At 38.0% G+C, this 18,321-nt stretch overlaps 2 protein-coding genes across 2 annotated transcripts in view; both read right to left on the bottom strand.

Moving 5' to 3' along the window:
• Positions 1-1,235: 1,235 nt before the first annotated feature.
• On the bottom strand, positions 1,236-3,592 carry LOC121410566. The gene is made up of 2 exons (XM_041602741.1): positions 1,915-3,592; positions 1,236-1,322 (listed from the first exon to the last, which is right to left on the bottom strand). Exons 1-2 carry the CDS (start codon positions 3,590-3,592, stop codon positions 1,276-1,278), a joined length of 1,725 nt encoding a protein of 574 aa, XP_041458675.1. The 3' UTR covers positions 1,236-1,275.
• Positions 3,593-7,689: 4,097 nt separating this feature from the next.
• LOC121410558 overlaps positions 7,690-18,321 on the bottom strand; it is a 113,148-nt gene continuing 102,516 nt past the window's right edge. The window contains exons 11-12 of the mRNA XM_041602729.1: positions 15,217-15,314; positions 7,690-13,686 (exon numbers count right to left, since the gene is read on the bottom strand). Of these exons, the coding sequence (XP_041458663.1) occupies positions 13,576-13,686; positions 15,217-15,314 (209 nt within the window). The 3' untranslated portion in view covers positions 7,690-13,575. The remainder of the gene's footprint in view (positions 13,687-15,216; positions 15,315-18,321) is intronic.

Here is an 18,321-nt window from a genome sequence, read left to right as displayed (position 1 = left end):
ATATGATGAAGTATAAATGAATAAGTGGGAAAGTGACATCAGCTTGCTCATTGCATGGAACTCTTTGATATTTTTTCCACAAAATGTCATCACTTTGTTTTTCCTTGTCCGATTTTGATGAAATTTTCAGTATTTCGTTTGTCTTATTTACCTACCTTTTAATTTTTTTTTCTTTTCATTATGGCGAACCTTTGATATGAGCCATTTTTCTTATCAAAATAAAACAAGATACTTTCTGCGCTTCTCACAATGCCATTCTTGATTTCTTGTACCCATTAATTAGGTCACATTCACTACTCTTGAAACAAAAACAAAAAATGTGTGAATAAGACAAGAAAAGAACAAAGTTATAAGGATGAATATGAGAAGTGGGGAAGCAGGAGATAAATGAAGAGGAGAAAAGGTAGAAGAATATAGGTATAGAAGGATAAGGATTGTGAAAGCACGAAGATGAGTGAAAGGAAGATGAGAAATTAAAGAAAAAGAAAACTTCAGAACATGACTTGTTGATTACAGGCTTTGGAAATGGTAAATGTCAGACGATCTCACGAGAGGTTAAAAAGGAGTATTTGATTATGTTGTTCAGTAGTGAACACCATATCTACGAAGTAGCCATACTTACCTATTCCCTTAAAAGCCATTCGATCGCCACGCTCGAATACACCCGGCAAAAAATTTCTCCTATAAAAGGAGAAAAAGTCTGCAACGCAGACTAGAGCCCCGCACGACAAGGAGGGAAACCCCGCCCTATATACTATAAGTACCTTGCGTGCGTGGCTCACTTCCTCTTTCTTAGGCAAACGAACCTCAGAAACAAAAAGAGGGGAGGTGGGAGGGTAGCATAGGTAAGTATGGCTACTTCGTAGATATGGTGTTCACTACTGAACAACATAATCTACTTCAGATACGCCATACTTACCTATTCCCTTAAAAGCCAGATTCCCACGGAAACAACTATGGGAGGTGGTCAGGCCAAAGCCAAGAGGCCCTACAGATCAAATCTATTATACAAGATACTAAAGACAAGCTTGTAAAGTTAAACTCATACCTTGGATTAGCGATGGGAACCGGACAGGGTGGCCCTTGCAAACTTGGATTCATCACCGAGGACATCCGAGAGGTAGCAGGATGTGAATGTATTAGTGTTGGACCAATATGCCGCTTTCATTATATCCTCCATGGGTACGCCCTTGAATAAAGCCCAGGAAGCAGCCAATCCTCTTGTGTCATGGGCTCTAACTTTCTGGTGAATGATGACTGGATCACCAGCAGATTTCACTGCCTCCACAATCCAACGAGAGATAGTATCCGGCGAGACGGCCCTGTGAGGGGGAATAAAACTAACAAAAAGTTGATCGGAAGCACGAAATTGTTTAGTCTTATCAAGATACCATTTTAATGCTCTTACCGGGCACCAAAACCTATCCTCCCTAACTGAAGAAAAGGAACTTATGGATGGTAGAACAATTTCAAGAGGGAGAGAGGACTCCCGTTGATTCTTGGCAAGAAAACGACCATGAGGAATAAGTCTAACCTTGTTTTTCTCCCAACGAATATGCCCAGGAGCTGTGGTAAGAGCATGGATAGAGCTACGCCTCTGACCAGAAGCCGCTGCCAGAAGGAAAACAGTTTTTATGGTTAAATCCCGCAAAGATGCATTATGCATTGGCTCAAAAGGGGGCTGACTGAGGGAGACTAACACCTGGGGAAGGCTCCAAGCAGGAGCAAGAAGCCTTCTACTGGGTCTGTTAAGAAAGAAGGACTTTAATAACCTTGACAGAAAAATAGAGGAGGAAACAGATTCACCATTGTCAAGGCCTTCATGTAGGACAGCTATGGCAGACCTGTAACCTCGAATAGTATTACATGCCAAATTCTTGTCATACAAAGATATAAAAAATTCAGCAATCTCACCTACAGATGCCTTGCATGGATTAGTCTTAGCCTGCCGACACCATCTAACATAGTGACTGAGTCTGGAGTCGTAGGTTGATCGTGTGGAAGACCGTAAACATTCGGCCGAGAAATTGGCAGCCCGTTCAGAAAGTCCAGCCTTGATTGCTGCTGCCCTGTAATGGGCCACAGTGTGAGCCTCAGTTTGTTGGGCTCGGGGTAGTAGTGCTGGGTCCCTGGTTGACTCAGGATGTCCTGCCTCATCGGTAGAATCACTGGGCTCCCCCACAGAAGGCCGACTATCGTTGAGAACCATGGTCGGCGGGGCCACCAGGGGGCGACTAGCAGTATGGTTGCTCCTTCCTCCTCTACTTTCTGAAGTACCTTGGGGATGATTGCAAATGGAGGAAAAGCATAACCGAAAACATTGTCCCATTGAATTGAGAAGGCGTCTGTCGCCACTGCTATTGGATCCCTGTGCTTGGTGCAGTAAGTAGTGATCTGCTTGTTTAGTGTTGAGGCAAATAGATCTATCTGTGGGTTGCCGAATTGATTGAATATCTCCTTGGCCACAGCCTCGTGGAGCATCCATTCCGAGGGGAGATAGCGTCCCCTCGATAAGAAGTCTGCTATGTAATTCTCCTTTCCTGGAATGTGGGATGCCTTCACCGTGATGTTGCGACTGTCGCACCATGTCAAAATCTCTAGAGTCAGTCTGCAAAGGGTCCTTGACCGAGTTCCCCCTTCTTTGTTGAGATATGTTACCACCGTCTGGTTGTCTGACTTTATCAGGACACACTTTTCCACTATCTCGGATGCAAAGTGTTGGAGGGCTAACTGCACCGCAATCATCTCCAACCTGTTTATGTGAAAATTCAGCTGATGACCAGTCCAGTCCCCCCACACCCTCTTCGAGTCCATGACTGCGCCCCAACCTTGGTTTGAGGCGTCGGTTAGGATGACCACTGACGGAAGGGGACCTCTGAAGGGCTTCCCTGAGGTCAGAGACAAGGGAAGAAGCCACCACTGAATGGCCCCTATTGACTCCGGAGATAGAGGGATGTAGGTTTTCTCGGCGTCCATGGGTGGGCGAAAAAACTTGAGGAGATGTAGCTGGAGTAGTCTCATCCTCAGTCTGCAAAGGGGGACTGTATCCACTAAGCTTGCTAAGAGTCCCAGAAAAATCTGCCAAGTCTTCGCAGTCGAGAAACGACTGGACAGGAGTTGCTCCGCGACTGCTCTCGTTCTCTGAACCCGGTGGGGAAGGGGGGCTGCCAGCTGACGCGGGATGTCTATAAATGCTCCAAGGAAATCCGGAGTCTGAGTTGGAGTCAATCTTGATTTTTCCCAGTTTATGAGAAGACCTAAATTTGTCGTTAACGCGATAGTGACCTTCAAGTGTCTGTGAAGGGATTGTTCTGAGGGGGCGAGGATCAACCAATCGTCGAGATAACAAAAAATTTTTACCCCTCTTCTTCTTAGCTCTGCAGCAATTACCCTGACGAGCCTTGTAAAAATGCGAGGAGCAGAGCGAAGGCCGAAAGGGAGGGCCTGATACTGGTAAGTGTCCCCTCCTATTGCGAAACCTAGGAGATGCTGAGAGGACTTTGCTATTGGAACGTGAAGATACGCGTCCGATAAGTCTATAGATGCCGCCCACTCGTGGGGGCGAAGCAGGGGCAGGATCTTGGAGAGGCATTCCATCTTGAATGGCTTGTTTTCGATGAACCTGTTTAGTTTCTTTAGATTCAGGATCATCCTGAATTTTCCGGACCGTTTCCGAATTAGGAAGACATTTGACAAAACAATCTTTCGGCTGGAGGGCACCTTGGAAATTGCACGCTTTCTCTCTAGTTCGTTGATTTCCCTTAAGAGAGCCTCTCTCTTTTCGAGAGAGCGGGGGAGGGCAGAGGTGGTTCTTAGTTGTGCGAACGCGTCCCGATAATCTGGGTCGATCTCGACCCGGTATCCCTCCCGCACTATCCTGAGAATTAGTTTGTCTCTTGTTATGAGGCTCCAATTTTTTGCAAAGAAAATGAGTCTTCCTCCTACGGGGGCTATGGGGGCTAGTAAGTCTGGGGAAAACGGTCCGGCCAAGGAGTCACAAGTGTTTAGGGGGGTACTGAGAACCGCGGGACGATCTGCGTCGACCCCGAAAGGGCTTAGGGGTCCTTTGATTGGTCTGGGGCCTCCTATCCCTGACCTCGCGTTGTGGGGGGGCCTGCTGTTGCTGGTTACTCGGCCCAGAGGCCTGCTGACGTGAGGAGGAACGTTGGCCATAAGAATGTGAAGACAGCCTGTACACTGTCTTATCAGCCGTGGAAGAGGCAGAGATGGAAGATTCTAAAACTTCCTGAAAACGACCACTGAAAAGGTCATCCCCCCAGGCTGGCAGTCTTTCGAGTAGTCGAGTAGCATTTTTTTCAATCTGAAGTAGGTCAATGACCTGTGAACGTCTTGCTCTCGTGCAAAGTAAGGCCGTTCTCGACGCCTGTTCAAACTGGTATTCTGCAATCTTTATAACACACTCCCATATGTCTCTGCGATCCTCTGGGGAGATACATAGTCTCTCAGATTCCCGAAAGGCTGTCAAAAGATATGTGTGATAGGTTGCTAGGCGCATAGATGCCCTGGCTGCCTGGTCAATAGAGGTCAACTGACTCTCCATACGCTTAAATCTACGTGACCCGAGTGGATTCTGATTAGAGTAGCGCGATCTCTTAGCCTTAGCATCACCAACACAAAAGGCTGCATCTGGGACTGTGGGAGTCTTGAAAGCGTGCTTAAAGTCTCGTTCCCCAAAGCGAAAGTGCTTCTTAACCACTCTGTTGGTAGGACGTAAATCCCTTCCCCTGTCATTAAGGTAATTCAGGCAGGATGAGAAGGGTTTGTCAAGCTTCACCGCAGCTGAGTTGACAGATTGTCTCCCAAGCTCCGAATCGAGACAGAAAATAGGCTTAGATTCCTCCAAGTCGGTAGTCTCTGCCTTAAGCTGGGGGCAGTATTTCGTAATCAAATCTGCAGCCGAAACAGGCTTGCTTTCTACGCTATCATGGCGAGAGCTGGGGCTGGAAGCAAAAATAGCTGAAGAAAAACCCTCACTAATCACTGAAGCCCCCTCCTTCTCATAACGACCGCTAGCAATGCTCTGTCTCTCTGATCCTGAAGTAGAAAGTTGAGACAGCAAAGTGTCTGCCCATTTTCGCTTGCGGGATGCTATGGGCCGATGGTAGCCATATTCAGAGTCTGAATCATCCTCATTTATATCAATAGAGGGAGCATGACAGGTACTCGGGCTTCTCCCCCGAGTACGGCTTTCAATGTCCCGTTGTCCTGGCCGTGGCCGCTTCGCCGGTACTCCGTCACGCCTCAGCGGCCCGTCCGGCGTCGGGGCGCCTGGGCTGTCGGGCCGAGTTTTGGTCTGCGCCGCTGATCTGGTAGGGGCGCTGGTGTCGCCTGCAATCGGCTGATTCGACAAGTTCATACATTTTTGCGCCGCCTGGAACATCTTCATGAACCATGCCGCCGAGGCAATGTCCGTGTCGTCAGGGGGATGAAAACCCGTTTTTACGTCCTTCCCTGATTCCCCCATCTTCGCTTTCTTGGTGACGGGAATCGTCTCGAATTTATCCGAGTCGTCCAAAGAAAACTCGGCCCCCTTCGGTATCTTTCCCAGTAAGGTGACGGACGTCCCGAGGGTTAATTCGTCCGGAGTAGGGGTTTTAGTTTCTGTCTTCCCCTTGGGTTTGGCCTGGGAGGGGGTCTTGACTTTTCCTTTGAGGGGGATTTTGAACCCTGTACCTCGTTTAGACCTGGCTATATTTGGGGTTTTCTTTCCTCCATCATCTTTCATAGCTCCATCCTCTTTCGTATTGTTCTGGGAAGTGTTATTACTGGCTTGATTGGGGCCCTGACGGGGAGAGTCTTTCGATCCAGTTGTTTGGCTCATTATGGTGGATAATATAGACGTGGGGCCTGAAACGTACCTCCGTCTGGTATGGCTGTGGGATCGGATGAGGCGTGGGTACCGAGACCTCTGCCTACTTCTGTGATGAGACGTGGGTTCTGAGACCTCTGTCTACTTTTGTAATGAGACGTGGGTTCTGAGACCTCTGTCTACTTTTGTAATGAGACGTGGGTTCTGAGACCTCTGTCTACTTTTGTAATGAGACGTGGGTTCTGAGACCTCTGTCTACTTTTGTAATGAGACGTGGGTTCTGAGACCTCTGTCTACTTTTGTAATGAGACGTGGGTTCTGAGACCTCTGTCTACTTTTGTAATGAGACGTGGGTTCTGAGACCTCTGTCTACTTTTTGCCCTGAGACGTGGGTTCTGAGACCTCTGTCTACTTTGGGAAAAGTCTTGTACTGTTTGGGTGTATAGAAACTCTAACTGAGCGTAAGCGCCACACAACCGTTAGGTTCGGGCGCCGGCAAAAGAAAGAGGAAGTGAGCCACGCACGCAAGGTACTTATAGTATATAGGGCGGGGTTTCCCTCCTTGTCGTGCGGGGCTCTAGTCTGCGTTGCAGACTTTTTCTCCTTTTATAGGAGAAATTTTTTGCCGGGTGTATTCGAGCGTGGCGATCGAATGGCTTTTAAGGGAATAGGTAAGTATGGCGTATCTGAAGTAGATACAAACTTTGCACTTTGCACACACACTGGCTTTGCCAACAGGATATGCTACAAATATTAATACCTTTGCGAATGCCGGACGAACAATTTTGTACCATTTGTTACTATGTAATACAAAAACTAAAAAAAAAGGATGGGCATGACCTCGTATCATTTGAACCCTGTTAACCTTTGATCCCATAATTGTCTCACATGTGGTATTACTCAAGGATCATATGTGCCAAGTATGAACTTAATTGATGCAGAAATGAGAGCAAATTGAACAAAAACTAACATTTTTATAACAAATTAACAGACTGACTGGAAAAGTGATCAATAAGTCTCTGCCAAACTTTGTTCATGCGAGACAAAATTTGTTTGTATGGCATTAGTAAAGGTATTTGTGGCCATAGTATAACGTTCATCGGCTTTGGATTTTGAGTAAATTACCTCCTGACAACGTACACATGCACACACTGTCAACATACACACAAATTTAAATTCCATCAAAACTCAAAATGTAGGCAGACTTATTAAACAAGACAAATTTAAGTACATCTAGTGAATTAATACTTTAATTGAAAGAAAACACTTAACAATGTCTGAGTAGTACATTTCATGAAAAATATAGAAGTTGAGCTGATGAATTGATTCTCCACAAGCTGATGGTTCATCAAATATAACAAAGATCTGAATGCCTTGAATTACGTTCAAACAATATTCTGTGTAATTGCTGTGAATGATTTTTTTTAAGTGGCTGCTTTGTGACCTGCCACCCCTAAACCAACAATAAGTCACCCAAAATGAATTTTGAGATATGAATTGATCTAGTAAAAGCATTTCATAAGCCTTGAAATTATATATATATATATCTTGTCAAAATTGATCAAAATCACCCACAAAGTACTTGATTAAAGCAGGACAAATTCAGTGAGAGGCTTCAAAACGAAGTTTACAGTTTGGGGTTACTCGAGCATGATATGTGCACATAGTCCAGAAAAAATGGTGTCAAAGGAAGAATTATTCTTTGAGATAAACTAATTCATGTTTACTTTGTCCAAATTAATATTTTGGCTACTGACGAAGAAACTTCAAGGCACCGGTTTCTTGGTTTTGGAGTGGTAGTCACATCAGTTTACTTCACCGATATAAAAAACATGGGTAGTTAACTTTTACAGAAAATGCATGAATTGAGGGGGCACATCCCCGTTTTGCCAAATATTGGAATTGTTCCAATTTGCACATCAGAAAACTGAAGAAAACAACCCACTTTCTTAATGGCCCTGTATGGAGTATAATCTTGCATCCAACGTTGCCAGTGCAAATCTTATGTTTACAGGAAGCTTGCATGAGTAACTTACATGTAGTAACACTGGTAATTTTAGGGCTTACACATTGAAATTATAATTCAGCTTTGCTACCATGGATGTTGATTACAATTATAGTTGCAGTCAAGGACATCCAAGACACTGAATATTGTGTGGTAATCTTAACTTTAAAAAGTGTGAAATTAGACAAACATCAAGAAACATCATACTAGGCTTCACAGACCTTTCAACCATTCTGAATTCAGAAAATGGAATCCTAATAGATGTTTTATGCACTGACACATTGCGCCACTATCTAAGAGGCTGAAGCCATTGTCCTGCCTGCATTGGTGATCTGCAGCTGACACATCTCTGACAACTCTGTTTACATGTATTACTATATCCTCTGAGGGAGGGCGCTTTGAGATTATGACAATGCATAAGGTATATTTTGACCAGTGTAGTATACCTGAAATGCAACAGGTGCAATGATACTTGGATGGCATCCGTTCTTATGCAAGGCTAGTAGGTGACGCGACAGTTGCTTTGGCGACAATTGCTCTGGGCTTATTTCATCTGAAATATAGGGTTAGGGTTTCAAAAGTGTTTTATGACTAGGTTTAGGATAGGGAATATATAGTGTTAAACCCAGGACTGAAGTCGGCCATTCTAGTTGTTTGTGGAATTTATAGCAGAGAAATTGTTGCCGGAGTGGATATCATGGAACCAGGTTCATGATATACATAAGATACACATCATCAAGATCAAGATAGTAAGAACCAAACGCATGAGGTACCTTTGGAACAATTCTAACACGCCCGAAGCCTAGCCAAGGGCATTTGGACTTATTCAAAGGTAACAAGTTGTATGTTATCATTCTGAACCCTGAGCAAAACAATGGGTATGCAGTGTTGTCTGGATCTGTGTTATTTGATATAACATCCTCTTCTCAAAACCAGGACCAGTTATTAGAACTAGTCATTGGATCCAATCAGATCGTTTTCTTGTTTTCTCTTTCGTTTTACAGAAAAATCCTACATTTCTTTCAGAAATGTCAAGAGGTCTGCATTGCTAATTTCATTTCAAATGTAGAATGATTATAGAAATATATTGTATAAATACATACAAGTAATAGCGATTTGAAACTTTGAAAATAAGCTTGATGATAAATCAATTATGTCCCCCAAAATATTTTGTTATAAGTTGTATTTTGGAAAATGACCAACCAATTGACTTGTGCAATGATACAATAATGGTTAAAGTAATAACAATTCCATTCATTTTAAGCTTTTAAAAACATTTTGTATTCTGGAATACCATCAATTTTTTGAATTGTTAATAAACTTTTTATCTTAAATTAAAACAAGTTTGCTTCATGTAGGTTTGTGATGTTGCATACAGCTGATACAAACAGGTTAGAAGTATTTCCAAAGTACTCAAAATGAGATCATATTGTTTTCTACTTAAGAATATGATTAACATCGACATAAAAAGATTAAAACAGACCATGTACATGTAGACAGTTCCTCATAAACCTCATTATATACAAAAATCCTTAAAATAGATAATTATTTCCAGCTGCTCTATATTTCTTTTTCACCAAAAAGATGCCTTATGCCAAGATATCACAGCAAATTTCATAATTCCATGCAAAAATAGCAATTAAAGAAAAACTTGCCAACATGTCAAAATATATGTATTTTATCCTCTGTTCACTACATCAGACTGTTTTAAAGGGGTACTTCTGGCTGAAAATACAATATATCAGACAAACAAAACACTGAAAATGACATCAAAACTGGACAAAGAATAGCACTATTACAGCATTTTAAAGATTTGCATTATTTTTATGAAACAGTTCTAGGCATGTCTTCATGAATATTCAATGAGCTAACTGAAAACTGAATTAGATATTCACAGCTGTAACATATTGATACAACAGAGACAACACATGTATGAAAAAATGAAATAATTGTGATTTCATTAAATAAATGTAACATAAAAGCGAAAGTGGGGATGTGGCCACACCACCTTATGAACATGGGCATTAAACTGTTTTGCTAAACTTTAAATTTCATTATTTGTGATCAGATTTTGATGAAATTTTCAGCACTTTGCCCAGTGATTTTTACTGTATTAAGATGTAACTATGTTCAGCCCAGAGCCTCCCTGTAACTCCCCCATATTTTTATCATTTTGACACACTGTACCAATTACAATACAACACATTTGTTACAAAAACTATCTTGCATTTCATGCTATATCACATAATTTACAAAAACACTGAACATTTTGTCCTGATCATAGATTAATTTTCTCATCTGTTTCACCAAATGAAAAAAAAGAGAAAGTGGCAAAGTTTAACCCTAATTAAGCCCAGCTATTTGGTACATAATGATCTTGGCTATTGATCACACAATTGGCTTTTTGAAAAGATCAGCACACAGTTTGCCCATAGCATAAGCTGCAAACTCTACATTTTTTTTTTATTGATATTTTTATATCAATGTAATATTGTGAAATCAGGGGGGTGATATAAATCCATAAACATCCTAATATGATAGTTAATGTTATTCTTATGTACGCAAATTCACCTTTAGTTATCAGACAATTAGGTTTACTAGCTACATTTTTGCAATCATAAAAAAACATGTAACTTATTCGTTGTGATTAAGTAATGGCGAAAATGTAATCATACTATAAATTTGGGCTAAAACACAGCCTTTATCAAAATTCTACACAAAATATATGTTTTTTTCATTTTGGTATGATGAGTGTATCTTAAGATTATATGCATACTGGGGGTTACAAATTTAGTATCCCAAGATGTGAAAAACTAGGTAAAAATATGTTGTACGACATTGCAGTGAAATCTTTTTAGAAAGGTAGAATTAATTCACACCAAACGTTGAGGGAGGGTGGGGGTATAAGACCTTACCCCAGCCCAGTTAGGGTTAATCTGGTCAATTTCTCATTCACTCATTGTCACATTTATTTCAGTTAGTTTTGATTACAGTCAACTTTTTGATTACTAAAGCAAATCATTTAATGACATCAAAATGCTACCAACTACATAGTAATTCTTAAACATTTTTCTTTATGGCAAGCTGGAAATAATTTGATATCTGTGAAAGACACCTAGAATAACCAATCTAAAAATTGATAAAGTACACGTGCATGCTGTTATAATGACTGATTCAAGAATATTTACAATTACAACCAACAGTTCACAGACATGGCACTGCTCATATGCTTCAACTTATATTTCCATTATTGACTGGAATATTCTGAGTATTACATGCAAGACCAAGACCAGTATGGGATATCTGAATATTCTTGAGTTGCACTTGTCAAACAGACTTACATGCTCCCTAGGCCTACTCTAATAACTAACCTGTGTAATAGGCAATTATGTTAACTCCTTAGTTATATACCAGCATAAGTATAATATAGGTAACAAACGCAAATCAAATTATAATTTTAAAAAACATGTTAACTATGAACTATTTTAAAGACCTAATTTCAAACAATGAGCAGCTGGTTTCTAAACCACTTCTGCAAAGAAAAAAATTATATTTTTTCAGTAATCTGCTATTTCATTATCCACATTCAATGAAATACAACAGAAATAAAAAAATTAAAGTCATAGTTTCTTTATACTAACACTTTCAGCATCAGCAGTTGTACATTTACTATTGAATATGATCCCCCCCAAAAAAAAAAAATTTAAAAAAATTATATACATATATAATTACAATTAAAACAAATAAATCATTAAAATATAAAAAATAGAAACAAGCAATAAAAAAAAATTTGAAGGCAAACATGAGCAAAATAATCTGGTAGAAATCCTCAAGTGTTCCTATAATTTTTTTTTTTTTACCAATGCTAGGATTAACTTTTATTTTGTCATGCTAATGGCAATCTTCAAACAAGAAACCACTGCCATCTTAAGGGTACACAAAACCAGAATAGGGTTTTGATATACCATACTTTGATTATAGAAAAAACAAATATCTGACTATACAATTTACCATTTATTATAATCATACAATACAATGGCTCATTTAAATTATGCGCACCTCTGTACATTCACAACAGTATAAAACTAAACACAAATTGAATATATACTGTATAGTGATGCCTGTTAAGTGATATCAAGAATGAAATATGGTTGGCTGAATTAACCAAGGCACGAAGATCCAACAAGGCTCTGAAGACTCATCAAACATATCTACCATAAAGACGATCATTATTTACATCTCAACCTATTGACTACTTAATTACATTATTCCAATATAATTTACGAAGGGACTACCTTGTTTCCAGTAGTCAATGGCTTAAAGCCCCACTTCATTCAATCCTGCACTGATGAGTATAACACCCTTAACTTAATTTCTCTACTTAAAAAAATAACATGACATTAGGATGACCTTAATACCTTTAAATTCCTTCTAAAGAAATAGCTCTCTAAAACAAATATGCAATTACAAAGCAATGAATGTATTGATATTTTTATTTTACTAAAATTAATTTTGACCTTAACATATCCCTAAGCTCTTTAACAAAAGCAAAACCTCAAGCTTGCAAAATGCAGGAATTGAATGTGAATGTACATCCTCTCTATATGGAGTATTCAGTCCCATGATGATCACTACAATATCTCTATTAAAAGAGACTAGCAAATATCACTTTTAATGTCCTTCTAAAGCACACTTGTCCTCCAGAGATGTTGGATACATGTACCTGCCAACAATGGACTACAAACCATTGTGATATCTTTACACCAATTTGGAAGCCTCCCCCACCATGCTTACCTTCAAGATATTGTAAGATAACTAAAACTAACAATTCTCATTTAAAATGAACATCCTCCTGACTGTCATCAATAAAATATCAAAACTTAATCATGGTAAATATGAATAAAAGTATATCATGACTAATCAAAAGAAAGGTATATTTTTCTTTCCAGAATACATGAGCCTATACACACAAAATAAGATTAAAAAACAACATAATTAGGAGTAATCATATGTATAACCCAATAGTAAAAGAATGCTTCACACTTTATTTACTAAAACCATGCTCATATTCTATATCTAAAGAGTGTTTTCCTTTAATTTGATTTACAGAATTTTGCAAACAGTTTCAGAATGAAGGAATGCTCTACTTTTGCATTATTTGAATACGAAAGTTGATTTGACACAAGAATTGATACTTCATAAAGTACAACTGGAATTTACACTGTCTCCAATTCAGTTTTTCTGGCTCCTCTCAATCAAAATAAAACTTTTTTTTACAAAGACAAATTAGTTATAATAACGCTTTAGTCATTCATGCGATTTTTACTCTGATGAGTGTATGTTGAAAAGCTTCAGTATGTCAGTTTTTAAGGCTATTTTACGGTAATATAAAATACTACATGTACTACTACTACTAAAAATAATAACAATAATAATAATTATATAGTTATAACAATAATAATATATAGACAATAAAGTATGAAAATACATCAGACAGTGACCTATATTGTTCCTTGTTGTGAAAAATGATAATTTCCCAGAAAAATAATATGTTCGTGAAAATTTAAAAAAAGACCCTCCCGTGTGAATTCTTAGCCCGTGTTTCAAAGTGTTCTCAATGAAAATAGACTTACTGATTTGAGATACATATCTTTGTATCGCACTTCTGATGAAAACTCCGATCAGACTATTACCCCATGCTTTTTTGTAAGATTACACTTTCTTTTTGCGTTAAGTGATTTTAGTATTCACAGCAGTCAGATGTACAGTCATTGTACGCACAGTTTTCACAAGCTGTGACCTGACGATCCTCAATCAAGGTTACAGGTTCAAATTCACCAGTCTCATTTTCCTGTAATGAATTAGAAATAAATACAAATCATTATTAAAAAATGTAATTTTTTATACAGAGGTCATATGCCTGCCCCTGTGCTGAAGTGACTTGCCTAACATATCTCTTATTATAACTCAGTGGAATAAACACTGCTATTAAGAATGTCATAAATAAGTATTCTGGGGATTGTGTGTTCTTTCTCTCCTCTATAAAAAATCTCCCATCTTCTCACACAAACCAATTGAAATCACTGTTTGTTCATAATGAAATTTCTTGAACCATTAGGGTGGCTCAAGGACTGGGGGGGGGATGCTAAATATTGTAGCCAGAATTGTGCAACTGTACATATTAATGTGCTAATTACACACAGAGACATAGAGCTGAGAAGAATTTGTAAAACAGAGAGGGGGAAAAAGAACAGAGATTAAAACATCAACCTTTAGGGCATAACATCTAGTAGAATGAAACAATATTCTTAAAATACTAAAAAATGAGTGAAAATGATAAAATTTAAATCATTTAATTGTAGGCTTTAATATGCTTGACATATACATTATCTTAGTACTAAAAGATAAAATATAACTTATGACTTCTAGACCCTGTCGAAAGTTCATAATACATTTTGCAACAAGCAGTATTATTTTGCGCTACAAGACAAAAGACAAAAGCTATGACCAAATTTATGACAAAGTTATGAGACCTTCCATCATACTGAATTTTGTTATATATTTGAGAAAATATGAAGAAAAGTCCAAGAATACCACCCCAATTCTTTGAATTATTCAGCATTCATTACTCATAGTTAAAACTTGAGATTCATTTAATTACTACAATTTCCCTTAAAATAATAGTATCAAAAGCTATTAAAACAATAACAGGTGTGTAAATTTCCAAGGAAAGCTATGATTTTTAAGTTTGTTTCTGTACACCTAAGAAATTTGATTTTTGTTTTCTTTTTAAACATCTTAGAGGGAACACTCAAAGACTATTAATGGTTAGAATTTTTTGAGCAAATGGACTCTATGCCTGGTGTCTTCAAGATTTTACCAGCAATTTGTGTTGTTAATAAGAAGAATATTAGGAAGATATGAAATATTTTGTATTCATATTTTCAGGTATATTTAACTCAATAAAATAATGTAATAATTTTTTTTTATAATCATATACACTGTACCAATCCTGCAGATTAATGTGGATAAGCATTGCATATCACTGACATCATTTATAAGAAGTAAGATGAAGATCTTGTGAACATCATTTGAGGGATGAAATGGAATATTGTTAGTGGCATAAATCTCATAACCGACAGGACTTTGGGGAAGCACTTTTAGTACAGGTAGCAATATGCTTGGTAGGGTTTTCTTACAAATTTTTGCTAAAGTCACAAAGTCACCGATTATAGTTGTTGTATCAGTTATATTAAAAAGAAATGATGAAAAACAAGAAGAAATACATCACTTATTATTTCAGGACATTTGTGAACTCTGCAAACAACAAGGGGTGGGTACTCCTACAGAAAGAAATGTTAAATACAACATATGGACTTACATTTCCACATGTGTCATTATTATTTAAGTATTGTGATGTATTATAAGCCAAATTCCAATCATCACATCTTCTATCCAGTTCATCACGTGTGTAATTACCTGTTAAAGAAATAAAAACAAGCAACTCTCTGAGAGATATAACTGAACAAATGATTTATCACCAAATACTTAATGCTAATTTACATTTAAAAGTTGTAAAAAATTAGGGAGTATGTCAAAGACAAAAAAAGTGGAATGCCTCTGGCAGTCTTGCCTAAAATATGCAATTCAATATACATGTACATGTAGTGCTGACTTTGAAAACAGCTATTGAATAACTATTCACAAAAGAAAACATTATGATAACAAGTGGAATGCCTCTGGCCGTCTCACCTGCATCGGTTCAATTTAGCAGCAGTGCTGACTTTGAATACTACTCTAACTCGCACAAGATGTTCAGTGATACATGGTTACTCTTATGTCCACTTTTTATGAACTAGACCAATAAACTTACAGAGATATGATGGTTATTCAACAAAAAACCCCAACATGGCCAAAGTTCATTGACCTTTCATGACCTTTGACCATGATCATGTGACCTTAAACTCGCACAGGATGTTCAGTGATACTTGATTACTCTTATGTACAAGTTTCATGAATCAGATCCATAAAATTTCAAAGTTATGATGGTAATTCAACAGATACACCCAATTCGGCCAAAGTTCATTGACCTTTGACCTTGGTCACGTGACCTGAAATGCGCACAGGATGTTCAGTGATATTTGATTACTCATATGTCCAAGTTTAATGAACTAGACCAATAAACTTTCAAAGTTATGATGGTAATTCAACAGATACCCCCGATTCGGCCAAAGTTCATTGACCCTAAATGACCTTTGACCTTAATCATGAGACCTGAAACTTGCACAAAATGTTCAGTGATGCTTGATTACTATTATGTCCAAGTTTCTTGAATCAGATCCATAAACTTTCAAAGTTATGATGGGAATTCAACAAATATCCCCAATTCGGCAAAGTTCATTGACCCTAAATGACCTTTGACCTTGGTCATGTGACGTGAACCTCATGCAGGATGTTCAGTGATACTTGATTAACCTTATGTCCAAGTTTCATGAACTAGGTCCATATATTTTTTAAGTTATGATGACATTTCAAAAACTTAACCTCAGGTTAAGATTTCGATGTTGATTCCTTCAACATGGTCTAAGTTCATTGACCCTAAATGACCTTTGACCTTGGTCATGTGACATGAAACTGTAATAGGATGTTCAGTAATACTTGATTAACCTTATGGCCAAGTTTTATTAACTAGGTCCATATAATTTCTAAATTATGACATCATTTCAAAAACTTAACCTCAGGTTAAGATTTGATGTTGACGCCGCCGTCGCCACCGCCGGAAAAGCGGTGCCTATAGTCTCACTCTGCTTCGCAGGTGAGACAATAAAATACTATGCCCATTGACCCGAAAGAACTTTGACCATGATCATGTGACCTAAGACGTGTGCAAAACAATGATAATAATGTGAACATTTGTAATGCGCCGGTATCCATCATAAAATGATGCTCATGGCGTGATATAGAAAAGAAAAGAAAAAGAAAAGGAAACCTACTAAAAGGGGGGGGGGAATAATTACTTAAAAACTTGAATAAATAACCAGAGCCGACTGCACAGAAACGTTGTTAGACTAATAGAGAATGAACAGTAAGCTCAGTCACATCTTTTGGATTGTTAAGTCAATACATTTATTTGAATGTTAAGCAATGCATTGTTGTAACATTATGCATCATCTCTACATGTATTTCTGAGACTAACATCAGTTTATGAAATCACAAGGCTGGTGTCCTCATTGAAGGCTTCTAAATCAAGTGGCTCAGATGAAATTTCCCCTAAAGTTATCAAAGGTTGCATTCATGTCATTGCTGAATCACTGTGTCATGTTTTCAATAAGTCAATACATGTATCTTCTCAAGGTACTGTTCCCATTAAGATAAAAATTGCTAAAATCGTTCCTGTCTACAAAAAGAGTGATCGTAAATGCAATGAAAATTATATACCAATTGCTTTGTTGCCTATCTTCTCAAAGATCTTAGAGAAAATAATGTACAAAAGATTAAATGATTATTTGCTGCATTATGATATCATGACACCACATCAATATGGCTTCAGGAAAAATTGCTCTACTAGCATGGGTGTATTAAACTTGGTTAACACGATTATCACTGCTATGAATGATGGAAAATTTTGCCTTGGTGCATTCCTTGATTCAAGTAAAGCCTTTGACACCATTGATCACAGCATACTCTTAATTAAACTTGAATATTATGGCATTCGTGCGATGACTTTAAACTGGTTTAAAAGCTATCTAAAAAACCAGTCACAATTTGTAGTTATCAACGGTGTCAGCTCAGAATATAGAAATATTAAATTTGGAGTACCGCAAGGATCTGTCCTTGGTCTGCTGCTTTTGCTAATTTATATTAATGATAATGTTAATTCTTTCAAATTGCTTACATATTCTTTATATGCTGATGACACCTGTTTATTACTTTCTCATAAGAACTTGAAAAGTCTTATTCGGGAGGTAAATACTGAAATTTGTCATGTTTTTGCCTGGTTTTGTTGTAATAAGCTGTTACTGAATACAAGTAAAACAAAACGTGTTTTATTTAGAACAAAGGGGAAGAGGATCATTGATAATATAGATTCAATAATAGTTGGTGGTCGACAAATTGAATATAGTTCAATTGTGCAATTTCTTGGTGTCACAGTTGATGAATACTTGTCATGGAATTATCACCTTAATAATGCATGTTTCTAAAGGATCTTGTAATGTTGGTGTGATATCAAAAGAAAGATATTTCTTACCTCAACGAACATTGGTTTCTTTATATAATGCTGTACACATGCCACATTTAATGTATTGCAATATTGCTTGGGGAAAACATATAGTACTCATGTACGCAAACTACAAGTTCTTCAAAAGAAAGCTATAAGATATGTAACAAATTCAAATTATCTGGCTCCAAGTTCCCCGCTGTTTTGCAGTTGAAAATGTTACCATTTAATGAAATGGTCTCGATGAATTGTGTTATTTTCATGTAT

Source organism: Lytechinus variegatus, chromosome 1 (genome assembly GCF_018143015.1).
Source record: "Lytechinus variegatus isolate NC3 chromosome 1, Lvar_3.0, whole genome shotgun sequence".
In the NCBI taxonomy this organism is placed as follows: domain Eukaryota; kingdom Metazoa; phylum Echinodermata; class Echinoidea; order Temnopleuroida; family Toxopneustidae; genus Lytechinus; species Lytechinus variegatus.
Note: the sequence above shows the minus strand (reverse complement) of the source record. Positions and strands in the feature narration are given on the sequence as shown.

Excerpts from the sequence above, each read along its gene's own strand:
- LOC121410566 (XM_041602741.1), bottom strand. The coding sequence starts at position 3,592 with ATGCCTCTCCAAGATCCTGCCCCTGCTTCGCCCCCACGAGTGGGCGGC. Across the intron at positions 1,323-1,914 it reads TCCATGCAAGGCATCTGTAG|GGCCGTCTCGCCGGATACTA; the intron begins GTGAGATTGCTG and ends TCCCCCTCACAG.